Source organism: Corvus kubaryi, unplaced genomic scaffold (genome assembly GCF_017639235.1).
Source record: "Corvus kubaryi isolate FWS band 111438036 unplaced genomic scaffold, C.kubaryi_AGA036_p1.0 134, whole genome shotgun sequence".
Taxonomy (NCBI): Eukaryota; Metazoa; Chordata; class Aves; order Passeriformes; family Corvidae; genus Corvus; species Corvus kubaryi.
This window is the reverse complement of record NW_024580668.1, coordinates 8431481-8454823: the sequence shown is the minus strand read 5'-3', so window position 1 is coordinate 8454823 and position 23343 is coordinate 8431481. Positions and strand designations below refer to the sequence as shown.

The 23343-nt window shown below is 38.4% G+C and overlaps 1 protein-coding gene across 7 annotated transcripts in view; it reads right to left on the bottom strand.

Annotated features, from left to right (window-relative positions):
- ZMYND8 (zinc finger MYND-type containing 8) overlaps window positions 1–23091 on the bottom strand; it is a 49823-nt gene extending 26732 nt beyond the window's left edge. For 3 of the 7 annotated variants that reach the window (XM_042049380.1, XM_042049342.1, XM_042049374.1), the window contains exons 1-3: window positions 22989–23090; window positions 12991–13061; window positions 2096–2244 (exon numbers count right to left, since the gene is read on the bottom strand). In XM_042049380.1, coding sequence (XP_041905314.1) covers window positions 2096–2244; window positions 12991–13061; window positions 22989–23002 — 234 coding nt within the window. In that variant the 5' untranslated portion in view covers window positions 23003–23090. Of the gene's footprint in view, window positions 1–2095; window positions 2245–12990; window positions 13062–18046; window positions 18144–21905; window positions 22070–22583; window positions 22764–22988 lie in introns of those variants that run through there. The other 4 variants (XM_042049390.1, XM_042049350.1, XM_042049360.1 and 1 more) reach the window with 4 other exon arrangements.
- Between the last annotated feature and the right edge of the window lie 252 nt (window positions 23092–23343).

Below are 23343 nucleotides of genomic sequence, written 5' to 3'. Positions count from 1 at the left end.
AACAAACAGTATTAGAGTGCTGTTTTGGGGAGAAAAAGATCACTATTTATATTCAGTTTAAATTAATATTGAAACTAGTAGTAAAACAAGCTGACTACTTCAATTACATTATAACTGACCAACTGTCAGAAGTTTCTGATTTTTCACCTTAGTTCTACAATTCTTTAATTCTTTGCTTGATTTTCAGCACTTTAAATACCTGATGGCACAATTCTGAAGATCTGTTACTGCACCCACAATATGTAATACAAAGCTTCATGCAACTATAATTTTAGCAATGTTATCTTGAAATGTTCATGTATTATAAAGCATTTTGTAATGTAGAATATTAAGTTAGACGTTTCCAGGGAGGTTGTCATACCTCAAAACAGATTTATCAGTCAATCAGAACCACAGCTATCAGCTACATCATACTTCAAACAAAACTAGAACCTGTATGTTCAGCTCACATCTACTCAGCACTAAAATAATCTTTAAATTAACTCCCACTACCACATAGAGCAGAGTTTGAACCTATTTAGACACAACAATCTTCAGGCATGCCCACTTCAAATTTGACATGCAAGACAACATTAAATGAAAAGCAACTTGTAAAAGCTAAACAGAACTAAATAGATTATATTTTCTTGCTAACTTGTAATAAACACAGCAAAATAAGCAAGTCTGATAGGTTTTCTTCATTAGATACACAACTTTATTCTATCCTGTACATTTCAGGTCTGAGACACCTGGAAAACAGAAAAGTATTTACCAAGGGGAATTTATCAAGTTCAACAACTGCAACTGTGTTTTCACATATATTTTTAAATGCAGGAAGAAAAAGTGGAAATTAATACCCAAGGATTCAATTCCACTGTTTGCAAAATTATCTCTGCACTGAAGAGTTACAAGCTCAGACTTCAGTGGGGCAACATCTGCCCAGAAAATGTCCAAGATGTAAAGGAATAAACCCAAGCTGCAGTGAAGCTCAGCAAAAGCCAAACTGACCCCAGGGCACCTCCACATGATACAGTTGCACCTCCTGATCATCCTGAAATAAAATACAATTGACACTGGGTTTTAAGACCTGATTTATTCACAGCCTTTTTTCCAGGACAACTGCAGTGAGTGGGAATTTAATTTTCTCTCTTTACCAGTGCAATTGCACCAGGATAATGTAGATACTCTTATGCCAGGAGAAAGTGCTTTGAACACTCAGAACTTAATCCTGTGTTTATATAATACTGGCAAAAAACCCCATGACACAAAAAAGCACTTGGAAAAATACACAGACATGTCATCAGTACATCAGGTGTGAAGTAATTTCAGTAAAGCTGAAGACTGCTTTCATGTAATCTCCTCCAAGATGATGCAGATGCTTTACAGCATTTGCTATTTAATACAATTCATGTAATTTTTTCATGTGCATCATACAATGAATCCGAAAAGGTCAAACTCTTGTGGAGTCAAGTTCTTCTAAGAAGGACAACATGCTATCAATTCAGCATTCAGAAGACAGTAAAAATAAGGTTACAAGCATAAAGACAGAGAAGTCAGTGTGACCTTTTGATTTTACTAGTTTGGTAGGAGTGTACATTGCCTGGAAATTTTAAGGAAGGGGAGGAAATCCACAGAGTACCAAGGATGGAGCTGACTAATGGACAGTAGGAAAGGACTGCAAGCAGATGAGGAACTTCCACTGACATTATGAGATCTTTCTAATCTAGGGTATCACACTACTGAACATTTCCTGTTAATGGTTTTAATTTTAAAAACCAGCTATTGTTGGTTTTATTATTGTCATTATTCATTACTGTAATTATTCATAGTAATTCTGTTCCAAATTGCATTTATTTGTTACACATCTTATTACCTTTATGAAGTCACTAAACAGGACACAGGTGGTCTTTTTCAACAGATGTAAAACAATAATCAAAGAGCATTCAAATTGAAATTATAATACCAACTCCTACCCCCACTGCATTCAAAAATTAATATCCATTCCTTAAGAGTACAAAAATGGAGCTTCTTTAAAGAAGACTGAGCTCCTGATCAGCTGTCTCTACATCCTCTACTGTTTCATATTCCAGCACAATAAAACCATGACTTCTCTTACCTGCTCTTTATTATTACTGTTCAATAGACCAGGTTTCTTTTTCTTTTTTATAGGACTTGTTGATGCATCTTGAGGTGAGTGGCCATTGGAGGAATGTGGGGGACTGGGAAATTTCCGTTTTTGTGCTGTGCGTTCAGCAGAGCCAGGATCTGTAACAGATACAAGCAACATGGTTAAAGACTGCTAATTGATGAAAAACATTCCAACAAGGTTATGGTTTGTCACTCACACTCTTCAAAGATTTTTATTTCATCTTTTTAAAATAAGAGCATTTGCAACTTCATTCTCTCAGAACAAAATTTCAGTGATCCCTAATGAATATGAAATGTTCAGCTCAATTAAAAAGAACTTACTGATATTTTTCAAAAGAAACAAGTACACAATCATCTGTAAAGGGCAATCAAAGAACACTGATATGATTCTGACAAAACACAAGTGAAATTTCATTAGAGTTGGGTCAACAAGTTTAATTTTTCCTTAAGCTTTTAATCCATGCAACAAAACAAAACTATAGATAGAACCACAGGGATCAGTATTCAACAATATCACAAGAGAAACAACTGAACCACCCCCCCCCACCCCCCAAAAAAAAACCAACCCAGTGGTTTTGGCTACTTTCTACACAAATCAATGGAAAATATGGTGCTATATGGTGACTTCTGATTGACCAAAAGCTTGGTTAACATGTGTCAAGATAACATTTAGGGAAACTTTAAATAAATACGAAAACCACATGAAAATATCGATGGAAGGACATATAACTGAAAGAGAGACAACAAATGTAGGAGCGTTTGCCCATCCTGCATTTTACTAATCTAGAATAGCTACACCAGGCTAACAACATCTGGAATTTCAACAATTCTAGAAGTGTCTCCCACTAGTTCTGTAGGCACAGCAACTTCAGCAGTGCTGCCCAGCAGACATAAGGTGTCAGCTCTCTGAGAAACTCTTCTGTTGACATAAGTTATAAAATTTTGGTGAAAGGTAGTAAAACTGGTTTAAATAAACAAAAACTTACGTTTTGAGCTTTGACACTAAGACATGTGACTTCTTTCCCTTCCCACAAACCCCTCCCCTTTTACACCTATGGGCAGCATTTAGCACCAGTTATCTGCTGACATGCCTTGACTGGAATCAATCAATACAATGTGTCTGAGGCCATTATTGTTACTTGCTCTGTTTGGATTCAAGCAAATCTGCCTCCTGCTCCATTTAGCCCCAAATTTAGATTGATGACAATACAAGGAACTGCTGTGCCACCTATGTGTGTGAAAAATAGTGTCTGCTTCCTCCCCTCCTTAAGCAATTATGACAATAAAATGCCAACACAGTACAAGTGTGCTGACAGGACACTCAGAGGGTTTGTCAGTTCAGCTGATTATGCACAGAAGGTGGCAGAAGAACTCCTTGGGCTGGGATATGCTTCATATATCCCAAGACAGCTGTGCTAATCCAGCTATCCTGGAAGAAACTGCAGCATCAGTGTCAGCTAAACCAAAGCCCACAACTAAAAAAAATGATCAAACCTAAAACCAATGCTATTTTTTTCATGACTGTAAAATGGAGCTTATTCAGCATGGGAACTGTTTGCATTCAGTGAGATCCACAAAAAACGGCACCACACCATGTCTTTTCTCATCTTCCCATCATCACATTAAGTCTTTGTTTCTTTATTATAATTTGCAAACAATATCCTCAACGGGATCTCTAGGCCAAGTTTCTCACCAGCAAATAAAGCCATCCCCATAACTCCCTGAAGAGACTTAGGCTTTTATTTCTAGATTGTCCCTATGCAGGCACACCTTAAACCAGGAGGGTAAATGGACAGTAGAATTTTCTGCCCTTTGGCTTTCATTTCTTACTTCCAGGCACAAAACTGCCACCAGTGGAGCACATCAGTTTCCTTTCAGCTCTTCAGACTCAGACTGTGGGGTTTACAAAGAAGCTGATTGTGACACTGCACATTATGTCTCAGCTCTAAGTATGAAAATCAGCTGCAAAGTTCCATAATGGGATGCTTTTCACTTTTAAATGTTGTTCCTTTCCTAAACTAACTGATTTGGGGTCAGGAAAAGGATTAAACTGTTATTAATTAAACCAGAACTGAATGACTATTCAGTCACAGCCAAATCCAAGCTACAATTCAGCAGAAAAGGTGCTGATTCAATACCAATCTTATGAAATGGTCACACAAACATGTATGTTTGGTTAAGTAATTTCAAAAACTACTTAAAGTGATGTAATTTTCCTCCTTGGTTCAAGAAGCCTGAGTGTACTGGGGATTTTCAAATCAACTAGTGGTGACTCATAGACAACATACAAAAACTGACCTGAAATACACTTCCTTTTTTTTTTTTTAACTGGCAAGTTATTCAAATGCACAGAGGTTTTCTTGAGGCAATGTAGGATGTAACTGGAAAAATTAAGGAATAGACAGGAAAACAGCAATGCACAGGCATATTCTTTCAGATTTAGCTGTGCTTGTGGAATAGGCCAGTGTCTTTACCTTGGTATGCTGCCAATTTGCCAGTCTGTGAGGGACCTAATAATATGAACAATCTTTTAATTCAGTTGAAGTAACAAAAGAATGGTAGCACCTACTTAAACTGTTTGAGCTATAGCTTCCAATTCTAATTATAATAAAAATTGCATTTTGTGCGAATTTCTTTCAATGGGAATACCCTGTTTAGCACAAACTGCTGCTTCTCCCTCCCTGGCTCTCCCAGCTGTGTGAGCAGAGTTCCTGTAGCTGAACTGTGAACCAGATCAAGAAACTGATCCCTGTTGAAACAGCCTGTCAGAAGGACAGTTAATTTTTAATTTTGAATCATTTCCCCAGTGTAGTGCTATTTGAAAAAAGTGAAACAGATCTGGGGGGAAAGAACAAAAGAGACCAAATTTAAGCTCTGAATAACTTGGTGACTAGAACAGTTACTTAAGAGGTGGACTCAAGTTTCTGCTTCAAAAGGGAACAGCCAAAATTTCTGTGATCTCTTCTGTGATAAGCAAATGTTTTTCAAAAAGTGTTTCGTGAGCAAGAATGGTCTCACCTTAGGAAGCATCTCACCACGCCAGCTGGTCACCATTTAGCATGGGATCCTGCAATCCCCCTGCTCCTACTGAACTCCCATCACACACTGAGCACATCAACCTGAACCAAACTTCTCATTGATAAATCAATTGTACGAAAAATATTAATTTTGCCAAGCGACTTTAGTTTACTTATTTCTTGGGGGTTTGTGTGATTTTGCTTTCTTAGTGCCATTTAAAAAATGTGCTTCCAGCTCAAGTGAAAAAATGGACACTTGAAATAACTTTTTTAACTCTCATTAAAAGTTACCTGGTTTTACATCACTAGGTTAGTATTAATTGGTCTGTGATGTTGTCAAGGTTGACAATAAGCACCTCTGAGTGCTCTTGCAAACCATTCATTGGGGAACAACAAGCTAACCTGAGTTTCACCTGAAGCTTAAATCTTTGCTTCTGTATGCCATCACATGACTAAAGGATTAGTAACCATTGCTCCCAGGGGACAGACTAAGGCATACTTAAACCCTAAAGCAATTTCATTTCACACTTTATGACTATTTTGTAAGTCCAATTTTATGTGATGGCAATGCACTTTGTAAGCAGACAACTACAGCAATGACTTACTACAGTTTAGCTTAAAAAATATATAAAAACAAACAAAAGTATATTATTTATATCAGGGATCTTATCTTGCTGCAGCATATGGAGTACAGACCACAACCAAATATTTTTATTCTCTGTGTATTGCAAAGTGCTGCTCTGTAAACACTCCATAGCAGTGATTCCTGACAACTGAGAAGTCTCACTTTTCTCAATAGAAGCAGGTGCCAACTCAGAAAACCTGTAAAAGTAGGATGTTGTTTTCCTTGCTTTTCTTCTTGAAAACAAGCAACATCAACATGCCTTACTGTAAGAACACAGCATAAACTGCTCAGTGCCAAAGACTGCCAGTGACACCTCCTTATGGCCTTCTTCCTTTCAAAATAAATTTTGTTGTTTTTTTAGTTTAAAAACTTAAGCTAAACACAATCAAAGCAATTCCAGACTAAAACAACAATGAAATCATGTCTACACATGTATTTCTAGCCATCTCCTATATTTAGATTATTTTCTCTATCAATAAAGCCTTAATGGGAGCTGAAATCCACACCTAAGTCAAGGCTTCACAGCACCCTTGCGCAAACAAAATTTGTTCCTTTTTTCTTTCTCTAGCACTGTGGTTTATTCACCCAGGAAGCAAGACAGTTTGGAAAACTGATACGGCTTAAATCAACAAAAACCTCAAAATTTAATTTCAGTTAAATCAGCAGAGTAGCAAGTCCCAGAGTTGAAAGTGCCAGTGTAAGGGAAAAGGATGCAAATGTGGCTGGCGTGAAGTGAAATGATGTGAAATGATGCTGGTGTGGCAGGGCTGACTTAGACCAGGATATGTTGCCTTAGCCTTCCATCCTCAATGCAACGGATAGCAAGGCAAATGAGAAAAGCCTGAGTAAATCAGAATTACAAGAGACCATCATTTTCAAATTCAACCTCACAAAAAAGTTAGGCAAATAAAACAAGAGCCTTCCCAAAAAGTGTGGAAATCTCAGGACAAAATCTTTTGCCGTGAGTGAAGAACTATCCTTCTTTGAGTTCGCGTGGATGGGAAGAGAAGTTTAGCATTTCAAAACAAAATGCAGACAATTAAAAAAAAAATTTAACTATATCAAGTTTACTTTCATAAGGAGTATTATTTATTCCTATTCTGTACCTAATTTTCTTAAACTGTAGATATAAATTCTATGAAAAATGAGCTGTTTACTGCTTGGAGAAAAAAACTTTTCTGTTCCGGGAATTTTCAGAAAGTGAGAAGAGGGAAACTAAGAAAGACAGTAACAACAAAAAAAAGTAATTAAAAAAGCTTTTCAGTATGATTTGTGATAAAGATAGTAAGATTAGCAGTCATTTTGGTTTTCCAGGAGCCAGAAACATCAATGTATTTTTTCAGTGAAAGCATTATTTTAGCCTCCTAGGAAATATCAGTAAACTGAGACTTAGTTACACCAATGGGTTTTCTGCGACCTAAGTAGGTTTTTGATATCTCAATGCAAGTGGGTAAAATATGCAAAATTCTGAATAACGTTTCCAACTAGAAACACAATTAATTGCTCCATGTAAGTCAGACACTCGGAAGTGTCACTTAAACAGAACCAGCCCAAGGCTACTTCTGTTAACGTTAATTCCCAATGCCATGCCATGCCTTTTATTATGGCACAAACAGCTCTGCCAACATTTGGTGAACCAAATCAAGGAATCAAATTCAATAAAATGTAACAGAAGAACAAAAATTTCTTGAAAACAGTTTCATGATGAATTAATTTGACGGATTTAAGAAACAGCTTTAAGAAGGCAGTGTGAGAGAAGGTACAAGAAAAAAAGTGACTGAAAATTGCTTAAGCTGTCATTACCCCCCAGAAATGGGTATCTATGCCTTTAGAAGGAAGAAGACCAAAACCACCTAGACTATTGTGTCTCTCTTTCCTCCTCAAAATCTCTGAACGCCTGTACTTTAAACGGCATGGAGTGTAATCAATGAAGAAATCTGCAAGCAAATGTAGCAATACTAACTTCTCCCATTTGATAGAACAGGTTTCAATTAATAATTTAGATGAATTCCAGCACTGTGAAGCCTCCCAGTCAAATTTATTATCCTGAATGGTTGTTAAAAGACTTCTGATTTTTCAAATCCATTACCTGTAATATTTCAGCAAAGGTATTTATCTTAAAAACTTAATAAAATCATGGATAAATCTGTTAGAACTTACACTCAGCTTTGAGGAATTTTAATTTTCTGCCAGAATTTTGAAACATGATGCAATTGCCATCAACCGCTAAAGCCCTGTTTACATTCCAGAAATTTAAACCAATGTAATTAACCCAATCCAGTTGCTTAATGTAATAAATAACAGAGGTCAGCCATGGTTGTGTAAATTCTGATGAACTCCTGCCACATTTCAGTTTTACACAAGTAGAAAAAGACACTGTTAGGTGCTTCTTCACTGTAGGACTTTGGGAGGTAAAGAAAAGGAAACACTTCCCAACAACTTGCAAGGTAAGAGCTGAAAGGCAAGGATAAGCTGGAGCCTGGCTGTGGGGGACTTGCTGTCCCAAGGCCTTCCTAAGGTGGGATTGCTGATAACGAGGGCTCTGCACTAGAGACAGAAGGCCAGGGCTGCACTTCTGTTCCCTGCAGGAGTCTCAGTTTCACACTGGAGTAAGAATCTCATCTCTGTGTGATTAAATACTTGGTATCACTACAAAGAAAGCTGACAGAGATGCACTATTATGAAACTGTTACAAAATATATCATGCATTCTGGGAATTCCATTTAATTAGTCATTTTCGTGTTTATATTCATAGTATCTGAACATTTTACCACCGAGAGGAGCTCCTAAGACCAAAGCCTTTTAACACAAACCTGAAAAAAACCCCTAACCTGTAAACGTCAGAATTGTCCCCATTAAGCTGTAAGGCCTCAGTATATGATTTTATGCCAAGCTAAGACCATCTAATGACCAGCTGTCCCTGCTGGGGCAGGGCTGCTCCCAGCAATGCCCAACATCTGCTCAACTCCCCAGTAATCTGGTTCAGTGAGAAAAGCAGGTAGAAACCTCTCCACCTAAGTCCTAAGAGCCACCATAGATGCAAAGGCAATGGAAGACATGTCTGACTGATGATGGCAAAAAGAGAATTAAAGATCTCCTTTTGACTGGGCACTAAACAGGCAATAGTTCCAGTACCAGCTGAAATACAGGAAAACCTACATGGAAGTGCATCTGCCATCACAGCTTGCTGCTGTTGGCAGCTAAGTTAAACTAGCAGAAAGGATTTAAAAAAAAAAAAAAAAAATTCTTCCAGATTAATAGGAAGAAAACACCCAGTGGATAGTTCATTCTGTCCAAAGAGAACAAGTACAAGCAAAGACAAAAGTTGCTCTGGAACCACAACCTGGAAATGCTTAGACATTTATCCACAGATCTTGCAAGCCCCATCTTGAAATCTTTAATAAACAAGGTTAAAAAGTAGTCCATAAGGCTGGAACAGAAATATAACAAGATGTTTCTGCTGGACATGTTAATGTATCATATGCAAAGGAGAAAATACGATCATCTAATCCACAGCCTCTCTCCTTCACTGAAGAGCAATCCCCTGTTCACTCCATTTTACGTTTTTGGACTCTGCATTCTCTTTAAGCTGTCACTTCCCATTTCCAGTTCTCAGATGCCTTATGCTTTCTTGCTCTCATCAAAAGAGCAGTGTATTTTAAAACCTTGTCTTTAACAAGGCTGCACATGCACATCTTATAAACAGATCTAAATTATAACTTCTAGAGTAACACTACTCCTCTTCCCCTTTTCCCATCTTACCAGGTATCTGTCCCCACAACTTTTTGGAGACAGGCACTTGCGTGTAACTGTAGTGTTAATCAGTTCATGATGCAGGCAGAATCTAGTACTACAAAAAATGAACAATTTTCTGCTAGATCAGCTGCTTGACACAGCTGACTGTGCAACAGCAGAAGCACTACAGCCAGCAAAGGAGAAGGGTAGAGAAATGCAGCTGAACATGTAGGACTCCATAGCCCTGACCCCAGCTACAGACTCGCTTTATCTAGCACAATATGAAGTAAGAAGTGTCAGTGATGGCTTTAAGCTCTTGGTTTCACTCCAGCTTAGCCCTGTCTAAATGCTTGCTAACAAAGCTCCACACTTCCTGCACCCAACTGCTGTATTCCTGCCTTGTCTCTTACACCAGTTCTGGCAGTCCACCAAGCTGTTTCAGCACACTGAGCAAGTAGAAAACTGTTCATGTTTTATGGTTCAGTTAGTTTCCTGCCAGCTTAGGTATGGAAGGAAGTGGATGAAACTGCTGCATTGAGCAGTTTGACCAGCTTAGGCTGCTTTGAAACCACCACGTTACTTAGACCAATTCAAAGGCTGTGTTAAGACCCGTGTTACAGATTAAACAATGCATGGTTTAGTTTAGCTTAAACTGAACTGGAATTGAATTATAGCAATTAAACTGCTTATACCAAAACAAGAATGTTCATGAAGATGTCTGCAACAGGCTAATTGGTTTTAAAGCAATTAAATTTATTTCCCTACAACTTTCTTTAGACACAGCCTCACGAGCTGTACAAACTGTAGCAGGGCAAGTAGGTTACAGACTTGCAGCACATCCGCTGCTCTAGGTGAAGTCTGAAGTTATACAGTGCCACAGATCGATGTCCTGCACAAGCCTCTCACACATCAAAAAACCCAAACAAAGCACAAAGAGCTGTGTGCTCCCCTCCAGGTTTGCCTAGATAGGGTCAACTTCCTCATCTATATCCTTTTTAAAACACACAAAGCAAAACTCTGCACAAGCTAATTGCTACAAGTGGAGACATTGCTGCCACCATCCCACCAGTTGAGAACTTTGCTGCACTTTTTCTGCCTTGCACAGAGCAGAGTAACAGCTTTGAAATTCTGGTTTGTGACTTCTCTGCTGCAGCAACACTGCACTGAACTATCAGAGAAGCTTGTTTCAATCCAAGTAACAGGAGTCCAGAATGATTCATTACACCTGGCCTGTAATGTGGCCAGCTCCTGGAGATGACATTTATGATTCTTTTATTTTCTGTGAAAAACTACATATTCAACTATTATAAAGTTCTATCACTAATTCACAGATTAGGCTGGGTACACAACAAAGAGAAATGGTTTACAGGTAAGTCTAAAGAGTTCTTTATATCCTACATTCTTCACTGGAAAAAACGCAAGCCTGTAAGGGATTGGGGTGGGTAGTTGTTATTCTTGTCCTTAGAGTGGTGCTAGCAGGGGTTTTATCTACATACATGTAAAATTTAACAAACCAACTAAAGCAAATCAGTATCTAGTTAAATAAATACCAATTCCCTTATTATTAAAGTGATTTAACCCTTGCTAAGTTTTATCTCTACTATGGTGATACAGAAATGCCATTTACATCACTCCCACTGGTATTTAAAGCACTAAGAGTCCTTCTATGCATAGACCAGTGACTTCCACACAATGTCAGCTTGGGTCAACCTAAACCAGCACCTGGTGGTGCATGGTGAGACTGGCTTGTTCAAGGAGTTGCAACAGTAAACAGTATGAAAACCTGAGTCTCTTTCTGCCAGGTTAAATCCCTGTGAACTGACCAGTTCTAATTGTTAAGAGCCCACAACACAAGCTGCAAGATCACATGTGTGAGAAGGTTGGGAGATGAAAGACTGACCCTTTCAATAACCACTACATTAAATCAGCTCACTGTCCTAAGAAGCTTCATCTTAACCTTACCAAATAAAAAGTAAAGAGTTTCCTGTGGGCTTAATTCATTGAAACAGCATATCTTAAGGTCAGGGCAGCACTAGAACTACCATGAGGAAATGCAAACTTACTTTGTATGGTGCATACACCTGTTTGTGGCTAATCAAAGCACCAGAACTAAAACATAAACATCTACATAAGTAGATATCAGATTTTTAAGTGTCTTTTAGACATTAATGATGTCAGAGTGACAAAAGTAATGGTTTAGCTCACTTGAGGCAAGCAAAACTCTTATTAGTACTAGTAAGTGGGCCAGTGTTTCTAAGCAGAAATAAAGATGAGATTTCACGGGCAGCTAGATGTATCTACTAACCCCCTTTGTCTCTTATACCAAGTTCTTATGTTATCAAACTCTTTCATGAACAAACTGGTCACTACAACAGCAGAAAAATGCTTCAGTTTTCAAGTTGGTTAGAAAGTTCAAGTGGCTGGGATGTGACAAGCAACACAAAGGAAGTAAGTGGTGGAGTGCAGAGCTGGGAGCTTACCCTAGTCAGTAGCAATCATTAAAGCAACAAAAACATTTACTTTCTGCTGGCTTAGAAAACTGAAATACAGAGTAAATACAAGTAAATGTTGAAAGCAGTCCAGTGGTGCAGACTAACATACAGAAGGAGAGAAGGGAGAAAAAGACAAGGAGAAGGGACAAAAGGAGCAAGTGTATCTCTTCTGAGGTGTCAGATCACATGTACTACCTCACCTAACCACACCATGAGAACTGAAACAAGAAATTTACTGTAAGTACAAATAAGACCTGAATCCAATTTTATGTTATCCAGCCAAGCTTCCTCATTAAAAAACATGCAGATGATCTGTGCCATGCTTTCAAGACAATCCCACCTGCACATTCAGAGTTAATTAGATTTGTGAGCCCTGCCGTAGGAATGTGAAGAGTAACTGGATACGTGCCAGAACTTTAAAAGGATGGTAGTAACTATTGCTGCTGTTTTAGAGAAATGGCTTTCAAGTAAACTCAGCAGCAAAGTCAGTTGCAAGTACAAAAGGAGATGGACAGGCATGAATGTCCATGAAATACATACTGGTCAGGGGATTAATTTCTGTGGAAACAGAAATGCTACTGTGATTCTTTTTTCTTAGAAAAAAAATTCATTACTGTAGGAAATACTATCTTAATATTTTTGCTGCTACTACTACTACTACTTCTTTCTTCTGTCTTGCAAATCTAGAAGTACTATTTTAAAGGATGCCATGATAAGTGATATAATACAAGAGGTTGCTGTTTTTTCATAATTTAACCTAAGTTATTCATAAACCTGAAATAACACTGAAATATTTGTGTGTGTAGATTTGACATACAATGAAAACCAAGCAAAAATTAAAACACTTCCTAACATACAGTAGTCACTGCAAAAAATACAGTGAATCTTGAGTCTCCACTCAAAGAGTAGCTTCATGGTAGATGACACAGCTTCACTATCCTGGTTTACAAATAATTGTGTTGTAGAACCTAAGTGAGATAGTCCTCTTACTCACCTTTGGATCGCGTGGAGATGTCCATCCCCTCCACCACCTCCTGCTCTGCCTTTATTTCCTCTTCAGCCAAGCTGCGGGATTCAAAAAGGTGAAATTAGAATACTTTATGGACTGTATTATTCCCATGACTAACTTCTATCCATCACGTGCAACCCAACACTGTCAAACACAACTACATTAAAATTTCTGATGGAATGAAAGGTTTCCTGTTTGCCAGAGCATACATTGATCAAAACACAGTGAGAAACAATCCAGGTACACACATATGCTGCAAGGTACCAAGCACAAAAGCTACATTTTTGTACGAATGACAGTCTTGCAACATGTACTGAAGATTATGGCAATGTATGTATGAATTGTATGCATGTGGCAGACAAACAGGAATTCTGTTTCTTGCAGCTCCTAATCTCAGATAAACCACGGGGACAGATGCCTGCCAACATTTAAATGCTCATCAGCATTCGTGAACAGATTAGCTGAAGTAACAGACTTAGCAACACAGAACAACTTGCAAAATTAGAAGGTAAAATGTAATTTCAAAAACCATTAAATAAATAATTTTAATTATTTTGGAACTGGACTGTATAACAGAAAACTGAATATTTATAATTTATTGGCAATACAATTCCACCAATTATTAACCATAAAGAGTATACAGTACAGAGTTGTTACCATTCAATCTTACACAGTCAGTTTTCATTTGCTCCAGGAAGGATTAAATTATTACAAACTACATCTGACTTTCTGATGGTCTACTTTCTTACAGTGATGCCATTCAAGAAAACAACTCAATCAATTTGGCTAGTTAAGTCACTTTGGGGAAAGAAGATGGAAGGGAGATGAAAAATGAACAAGAATGAACACAGAGTTACAGAGCGGTTTTGGAGATGTGACTGTCCTAGACGAAAGGTAAAAGAAAATACACCATGTTGAAGTAAACTCAAATTCAAAAGGATAGACAAATGGCATTCTTGAGCCTCAGGCAGGTATTGCAGTGTCCATTAATACCACCAGAGTACAACAGCCATGGGATGTAGATCTTCTCCTCTACAGGGACGATTTACCACTCAGTCTGTTAATGGAAGTTGTTGCTGATACCAGCTTGCACTGATATGGCAGGTTATGAATTTCTGCTGCTATGAAGTGGGCTGAGGTTCCATTCAGCCACCCCAGCTCCAGGGACAGTGTGGGGTATGCCCAGCCACTGCCCTGGAGGGATGTCTGCGCCAAGAGGGCAGCTGGAAGCCTTGGTTTAGCCACTGTCTATAAATCTGCCTGAAACATCTCATCAGAGCTCGGAAACAACTGTGAGGACTTGGTTACATTTATACCAGAGAACTCTTCAGCCTGACAAACAGTTTATATTAGCAGGAGTTTTGTTACAGGTGTAAGTTAAAAGAGATTCCTAAACAAAGTAAAACTAAACAGCAGAAGGATTTTTAAGTCTGTTATTTGACAAAACTACTTCTAATCAACTATCCGCTACTGGGCAGTTGGGTTACAATTCCTTTCCCAGTCCTAAGCAGTACAGTTATGTCAGCAGAAATTTTACATACAAATCAACCAAGCTCAATACAGATAACCCAAAGCTGAGAAGTTCCACGAATGCCAGAAATCATTATTGCTTGTCATTTGGATATAGAAATAATTTACAAAATAAGCTCTTTAAAGTCACAAAACACTGAAGGGGAGTTCTATTCTACCAGCATCTACCTCCCAGCTCATGGACTATTCTGATCTTTCAGGAGCAAGGCAAGGCACCCATGTGACCAGAATTATGGCAAATGTGTAGCACAGTTGACTGTAACACAATGCTTCTCAGATTTATCGTGCATGGGCAGATTAAATGCGTAACACAGCCAACAGCACTACAATGCTCACACATTTACTATGCATGGGCAGATCAATTATCCTGCACATTTGTTACACCCTTTTCCAGGGGCCTCAGCAAAGAGGAGATGGCAGTGGCCTGCAGACACCAAAACATTTCATGCACCACTTGCCTTTGCCCATTCCTCTCCTAAGCAAAGGGAAGGGATAGGCTCATGGGATGGGTTCATTGTTCTCTTCCAATAGTGCATCGGGGTTTTTTTTCTTCCCCTCCCTCTTTATAAAATCCTATTTCAATATCAGCAAACTGTAACAAACCCCATATTTTTAAAACATCATGTATATATAATCAATAATGCATACAGATCAATATGTATTCATGCCCAGCAATTTTGTAAGACTGAAGTAATCTGGCAGTGCACATTACCTGCCTCTAAAATATAGATCCAGTTCCAGACACAGACTGGGACACACAAGGCTTTACAAGACTCAGGTTGAACACTAATGCTCATTTTACATAGGGTAGTAAAAGGAATGGTTTCCCCGATCCTTAACTTGCTCCAGAAACCACGTCCATTTTATCCGCATCAGTTCTGGAATGTAACTCACTGTGCAGCTGGACATGCAGAAAATGGGAGAACCACACAGGGAGAAAAGGGCACCACCCTTTTAGCAGCAGCTCACATTTAAGTTACATTAAAGCAATCATAAAATTCTAGACTCATCCAAATCCATCAGGTCATTTTGTTCAACTCACAGCCTCAGGGGAACATGATCCAATATGAAAGATACCGTAGTTGGTACAAATCAGTATTACAACCCAGAGAGCTGTGCATGAATCCTGGCTGAGAAATGGGAGTGAGGGATCAATACAGCAACGCCATAGCAGGAACTGTTCCCGCTTCCCTGACCAAAGCACCAGGAGAAGTCACAGGCTGACTGAGGATGTTCTGTGCCCCTGGGCCCAAACACAGCACTGCAGGGGGTTACAGGGCAAGACTCCTACCTATTAGTAACAGCATAGAAGGGTTTTTCAGCTCAGAATCTGTCCCACTCGTATAAGGAGCTTAATTTAGGAAACTGAGTCAGTTTCCTCCATCACTCTTTTAAGTGTTCTTGCAATACTTCTATAAACAAGAAAACGATTCTTCAGAAACACCTGTAAGGGGAACAAAGTATCTTGCAAAATCTTGATACAAAGAATCATAGAACGGCTTGCATTGGACAGGACCTTAAAGATGATCTAGTTCCAAACTGCTGCCATGGGCAGGGATGCAAACATCACGTAACAGATGCCTGAAAGCAGCCTTCCCAAAGATTTTAAGTATAAATAAGCAGTCAAAAATGCATTCTCCACTTGATCCCAAGGTTCTCCACTTTCCTTAGCAATGGAGGAGCACATTCCCTATACACACGTGCACACAGTGCATCACTCACACAAAATCCAGGAATTACCTACAAGACTATGAAACCTGAGCCTCAGAGGAACAGAGGCATCTCCATATTCTCTGCAATTAATTAATTTTTAAAGGCACAAACGTATAAGCATACAAGAAAACTACAGAGATTGTTCTGAAAAAAAAATATCCCAATGTTGGTGAGGAACAGTTAAATAAAAGTGTGTTAGACATAACCATAAACGATACTGAACATTCACAGCTCCTCAAAAGCATCTCCCACTGCTTTATTTGCTGTAATGTATAATAATGACTTCCACAACATGACATTGTTTGAATGTTGACAGTGGTGACTGTAGTGGTCATCTTTGAGATTCAAGCCTTTAAATACATACCAGCAATTCACAGCAAGTTTACAGTAACTTTTCTAAAGCTGACATCTTTTTACCTTTATACCCTCCATCAATACAAGGAATATTCTTTAAAATGCTTTGTAAACCACAAACTTCCAAATGCAGATATTAGTAAAAGATTTCCAATTAAATAATTCAAGAACAACAGGTTCTTAATCAGTTACCTTACTATTACCCACAGCAAAATAAAAGGAAAATTAAGACCAGCAGCAAAATAATTAAAAGTAAGTATCTAGTTCCATGGAAACAATAACTGTGTGGTCAAGTAGACTGTTCTAGAGAGGTTTACTTTGAGAATTCATTTTTGCAGGGCTCAGAGCAGCTATTTCAGCCAGCATGTATTACTGTCATGCATGTATGAATGGGATGCTCTGAGGCTGCAGATCAGAAATGATACTGGAAAATACTCAATTAAGTACCTAAATGAATACAACAAATAGTTTATGTGATTCTGAAAGCTACTCTTATTTCCTCATTAAGATGAATGAACACAGAGGAACACATTTTAAGAACACAACTGAAATTTAATCTCTGCCAGTTTCCCTGTCAAATGACCAGAACACCAATTAATCATTTAAAACTTCCCTACTCATATTGACAAAACTTGCAACAACAACAGCAAAAGTTTGTTTTCTAAAATGTTAAGCTAATTTGTTTCATACAAACTAGTTTAGCATGCTTGAATGAGGGTAGAAGGGGTGGAGGTTATTCCTTTGGGGAGAGTTGGGCACAGAAAGAAAAAAAAAAAAAAGGATTGCAAACATACAAGATTTATTGGTACTTAGGTAAAAATGAAAACATAACTTAGCTGCCTTATTTTTAAATATGTTCTCTACCAAACTGAAGAGAGGGTGGGTTTTTTTTAATATAAAATTCAGGTTTTCAAATTTCACATCCCTAAATTATATACTGACTTTTCTGTTTATGAAAATCATTCCTTTACTAATAGTAGTACTTACCTGAGAAAGTGTACATATACAAGAATATTTAAAGATGTTTTAACCCATAGTAACTACAAAGAGCAATTAAAAGTTGCAGATGAACTACTGCACCTTGACATTTAACCAAGAAAAACTGACAGATATGGAAAACCACTCGAAACAGCTAATGCCCACATACACAATCCAGATCTACATTAGGGAATAACACACGAATTTCACATCAAGAACTACATATTTCTGGAATTCATTTTTCCTTTTAATTAACAGAAAACAAAACAAAAAAAAATTATTAAAGACTATAAGCACTAAAACTGAATTTCATCTTTAAGACAATTCCTGCCTCTCATGCATCACATTTGTGAGCAGCAATTCTAAATAAGGATTTCAAAAAACTGCATTCAATAAAAATTTTAAAACAAAAACCACTATTTGCATGCCATTGCTGAATAAATAGCAGCTTTGTATGAGCACTCACCTATAACAGTCTCTTACTCATCGGTAGCTATGCTATTTATGCAGGGCTCTTAAAATGGCGTCTGCCAGCACTGCACTGCCTCACTCCTGCTCTGGAGCTAAAATGGTAGCACTTTGTTCAATACCAGCAGCTCCTGTTTACACAGCAGGGCAAGATCCAAAGCCAGCATCTAAATATCAGAAATGGTAAAGAAGGACCAAAGGACACCTGACATCTGAACGTTTAACTAAAAAGGCACAAGATAGGGAGATTTGTGAAGTCACAGGTTACTAAGGAAATCACTCAATTTTAGCTTCACCCTCCAGTGTGAGCACCTCGTATTTAACATTTCCTTTCACAGAATTCCCTGCAAAATGCTCCATGTGTATTAAATAAATAACACTTTGTATTAAGTAATTAACATACACAAAAGGCACGTTCAGCTATCTATGTACAGCAATGTTTAAGCTGGTTACCTGTGATAACAAGCAAAGTAACTCCATTTTTCATTTAAAGAACATTTCGGTTCTTTTTAAAACCTTACTCTTATTCAGTGTCCATTCAAAATAGCTGCACAAAAGAGAAAAATCAGGGGAGGGAGGGGGATCCTTGGTGTTACACAGTCATCTTTAAGTCTATAAACTATACAGCTGAGGCCCAAGCAAGGCAACCAAATAGCTACAGATTTCAGATGCTAAAAATATAATTTGAGAACAATCATGCTTGAAAGTAAAGGTTTATATTAGCTGAATTAGGAATGTTAACATCCTGTTACAGCATGGTTTTAATCTCACTGTGTGAGACACAGATGCTCTGACAACGGGCAATAAAGGGTTAAAGTAAGAATGACAGACAAATACATGAAACTCACTTCCTATGTAGCTACGGCTAAATTAGTCTTTAGCCCATGAACACAAGTCATATTTATTAACAAATGTATTTTAAATACTTTCTAAATACAATTTAAAGGGCCAAGCTTGATGGCCTACTATGATGGTTTCCAGTCTGCAGACCCCTCAAAGCCAGCTGTACTGTGCACAAAGGGGTTTCAGACAATAACCAAGTAAATCAAACCTAGTCTAACAGGCTTAAAGTCACTCTAATGGGATTCATGTGCCCATGGGAAAAATACTGGGGATCCACAAATAACAAAATCTGAAAATTGCTGTCTATTCCATCTTACATGGGCAAAGGTTTTGTTCAACTTTCAAGATTTTTAGGAAATTCAAATTAATACCCTGAATTCCAGACAGAGAAGAGAGCCTTTACTGAGATTTATCTCCCTTTAACCAATTATGCTGGAGTACTACCACCACTACGGAAAACTGACCACAACCTATCACTTTTCAGCTACTGGATCCACAGGGCCAGTAGCTGAAAAGTGATACAACACAATACACTGAAAAACAAAGCAAAACAGGAGAAACAAACCAACAAAACCAGAAACAAAACAACAACAAAAATCTCAAGCAAAAGTGATATCACAAAATGGAAGACAGCTCAGGAAGATGAGCCAGTTGAAGTCTGTGGACACTGATATGAAGGGCTAAATTTGTAATGTAATCTATCTATTTATGCTTTTTGAGCATGAAGTTCCTTTTATTACATGCTCCCTTAGTAGCAATGTAGGTTTTCTGCTACATTTCAATACTCCTACCTACTGCGAGGGGGGGCGACTGTTACATTTGGAGTGGTTTATACTCTGCATTTTTTTCATTCCCAATATGTTAAGTAGTGTCATTTGTTTAAAGGAATTACTCAGCTTTTCCCTAGCACTATTTAGCTTCCAAGTAAAACAGTTTGCCTGCAAAGAATGAAAAAGGCATGCAGCTTTTAAAAAGCTACTGTTTTCAGCATGATTTATAATCCAGATCACTCCTTTGTTTTCCCCCCCACTCCATTCTTTGTCCAGTTAATTACAAAAGTAACTGGATGTTGGCACTAAATAATAATGGCTAATCATATTCATCCTGGGCAATTCAAATTACTCTCTAGTAGCCAGAAAACTTACAGTGCAATTATACGATTAACTGCTAGTTATAATCAGAATAATGGCCATTTGCTCCAAGCTGAATAAACCTCAGCTGCATTGCTTCATACATGTCCTGTCTAATTGTGATAGTAACAAGATCCAGGCCAGCAAAATCTTGGGGAGAAAGCATACGTGCTTTTTCCCTGCATCTGTCACTTAAACAAAACCCCACATTCCATCTGTCCTGAACAGAAAAAACAGTAGAGTGCTGCTTATTATGCAACCTAGGGAAGTGAATGACAAAGCACCAAAAATGTATATATATGAAATTCTTCAGCTTGGCTGAATTTACTTTACTTAGATGGAACAAAGATGGCAGAAATTTCCAGAAGGCCTTTCTCAGCCTTGCCACTGCAATTGTCAATCTTTAACCTGCCTGCTGCGGCAATTGGCTCCGGCGCTGGCGGAGCAGCGCCATTGGGCTGAGCCGAGGCACAACGCTGCTGTCTCTACCTTGCCTCAGACATCTTGCTGCAATGCAGACATTTGTTTTTTGTGAACTATAAAAGAATTATACTCAAGTGATTGAAAATAGTGAACTTTAACAGACTCACGATGCTCCGTTTCATTATACGCACGAGGGCAGCTCACACAAATGCACTTCACTGTCAGCAGCGTGTCTGGAGGTGCAGATTTGAAACAGATCCTGGTCTAACAAAACCTGTGGGAGCCATTTTAATACAAGCTTTCTGATTGCAGATCACTTACCCCTGCTTCCTCGTATTAAACAAATATTATGTTGTTCACTCTTAAAGGCTGAAAGTAAACTGCTAACATGTATAAACTACTATACGGAAAATTGTGTCCAAATGTAATTTCTGTTTTTTAGCAACTGAAGAACAAAAACCAGAATAACTTCTTAGCTGTGTCAGCACTTTCATGTATGCTGAAAAATGCATTAAAATTGCATACAAAAATGCTATAGCATGAAATTCAGTGGTACCCCAGCAGTATTTCAGGATTCAAATTGAACTAGACATTCTTATAATCTAATCCTAGGGGATTGGGGGGGGTGGGGGGGGAGAGAGAGGAAAGCTTTTAACCAAAGTGAGATATTCAAAGTAAGATACTCACACGGGTAAACAAGTAACCAGAGGTAAATTGCTGTGTTAAAGAACATTACCAAATACATGGCAAGGGTCTATGAAAGTTTGCATGCACTGTGCCTCAGCACAGTCATTTGCAAAGCCACACTAGCTTTCAGTTCTTTCCTAAAATAATGAATGTGTATGGACTGTTAAAACAAGTGCAAAAATTACATAAAAAGCATAAAAGAGCATCCTTCCTCTGCTTTTGTAACAGCCCTGGTGATCACTGAAAAACAGCTTGTTCGAACAAGCATGCAGGCGCTACAATTAAAATCTTTATAAAGAGCACAAAATGTTTCTAAATTAGGTATAAACCAAGCAAGTTTGTCTGAGGTTACACTTTGTATAGTATCAGAAACATATGCTCATTAAGTGTTATTTACTTTACTTCATAAGGTCACTTCATTGCTGAGCACTAGCACTTTCATCACACCCGAAAAGCCCAAGAACAGTGAAAACGCGCTTTACCCTCCAAACATGGTAATTAATGATCTATGAACAAGCAGCAAGTAGAATATTTTTCACTGGCCTGAGGTAAACAGGAAGTACAAGCTTCAAAATTTAGAGACAAATTATCAGAAAAACAGTGCATTCAAACAGAGCAGCTTACAAGTCCCTTAAAATGGATGCTAAGCAAATCTGATCTTTTATATGACTAACCACTAACATCACTTCATCTACTGCACTAACTGACCCAGTAAAAACAAAATGTTTGGAAAACTATTAAAAATGTTCAGAGAGCAGCATGCTGCTTACTTACCAACTGTTCAAGCACCCATCTCATTTTCCCAGTTAAGAAGATACAACAGGCTGGCAGATTTGGGAATTGATCAAAAAGGAATTTCTTGAAATAATTACGTAGCATTAAACCAAACGTTAAAAAAAATAAAAGAAAAAAAAACCTAAGAAAGAATAACATGTACTACTGTCATGAACCACACATGATTTTATATCTTCTGGACTCCACAACACAGAACTGTGTCTGATACAATGTAAAACAAAAAGGCACAGATAAAAGTTACATTAGTTTATTTGAACTATGCAAAACAAGAAAGCTAACAGTTCAAAAACATTTTCCATAAAGCATCAGATTTGTAAACAGATGCACTGCTGCGTTTTACTGGGCAGCACCCCACTTCCAAAATCTGCAGCATAAAAACTCCCTTTTAAAGGAACGAAATATTAACCATACATTGTCCCTCAGAAAGAGAAAAGCGTTGTATTAATTATTCCTGCAAGAAAAAAGGTTCAATAATCATTTTAAGTTAAGATAACCTGCATAAAAAACATGATGCAACAGCACACCACCACCTAGGCCCAATATCTACAATCTGCCACTAGCACTTTTTGCTGATGTCTAGGTTTTAAAAAATCCCATATTTTCTCAGAGATAACTTATCTTAGCTGTTCCATTCACTGTTTAGAAAGGTAAACTTGCCTGTTCTTCTGTCTGCCATTATCCCTGCTTGACTCCCTGTAGGGCAGTTAAATGCATCTGCTCCCTAGCTTCCATTTTCTCTCCAGCAGGCATGTGACACAACAGACAATAGTGCTGGCAAACTGCTCAGAGACAGAAACCTCCTTTGGAATACCAGGATCTTGATAAACTCTAAAAACACCATCCTCCTGTGAAGAAGTAGGCATGCCAAGGCTTTGCCAGACTGTAAAATAAAGCTGTGGCTAATGGCTACTAACCATGTGACCCAAGAAAGCAAATTTAAACAGTTCCAACTTAATATAAGTGCTGTGGTGTGAGTTTTGCACGAGAAATCACAGAGAATCACACTCTCAACCCACAACTCATAGGTCTTAGAGAAAAAGCAATGTAAAAAGCAAGGCTTACCTCTGTGGATGCATTGTTAACACAGTGTTATGTCAATACTTATAAAACATGGAGGACAGACTCTCAGTACTCGGGCAGGGAGGGCTTGGCACTTGGGCTTGATGATCTGTCTTCCCCATGAAAGCCGCCCCCGGATTGGCTGCCCCGGCAAATCCGCATGTAAAGCGCCAGGGGATTGGCTGAGACACTTCCTGAGCGATTATCTTTGTGCGGCTTCGGGAGCAGGAGCCATCCCGGGCTCGGAGCAGGCCGGCGCGCTAGGCCCGGCTGCGCTCGCCATCGCCGCTGCCGCCCTAGCCCTGCGCTCTCCCGGCCAAAGGCACGCACTGCCCTGCTCGGGGAAGCGGCCGCAGAC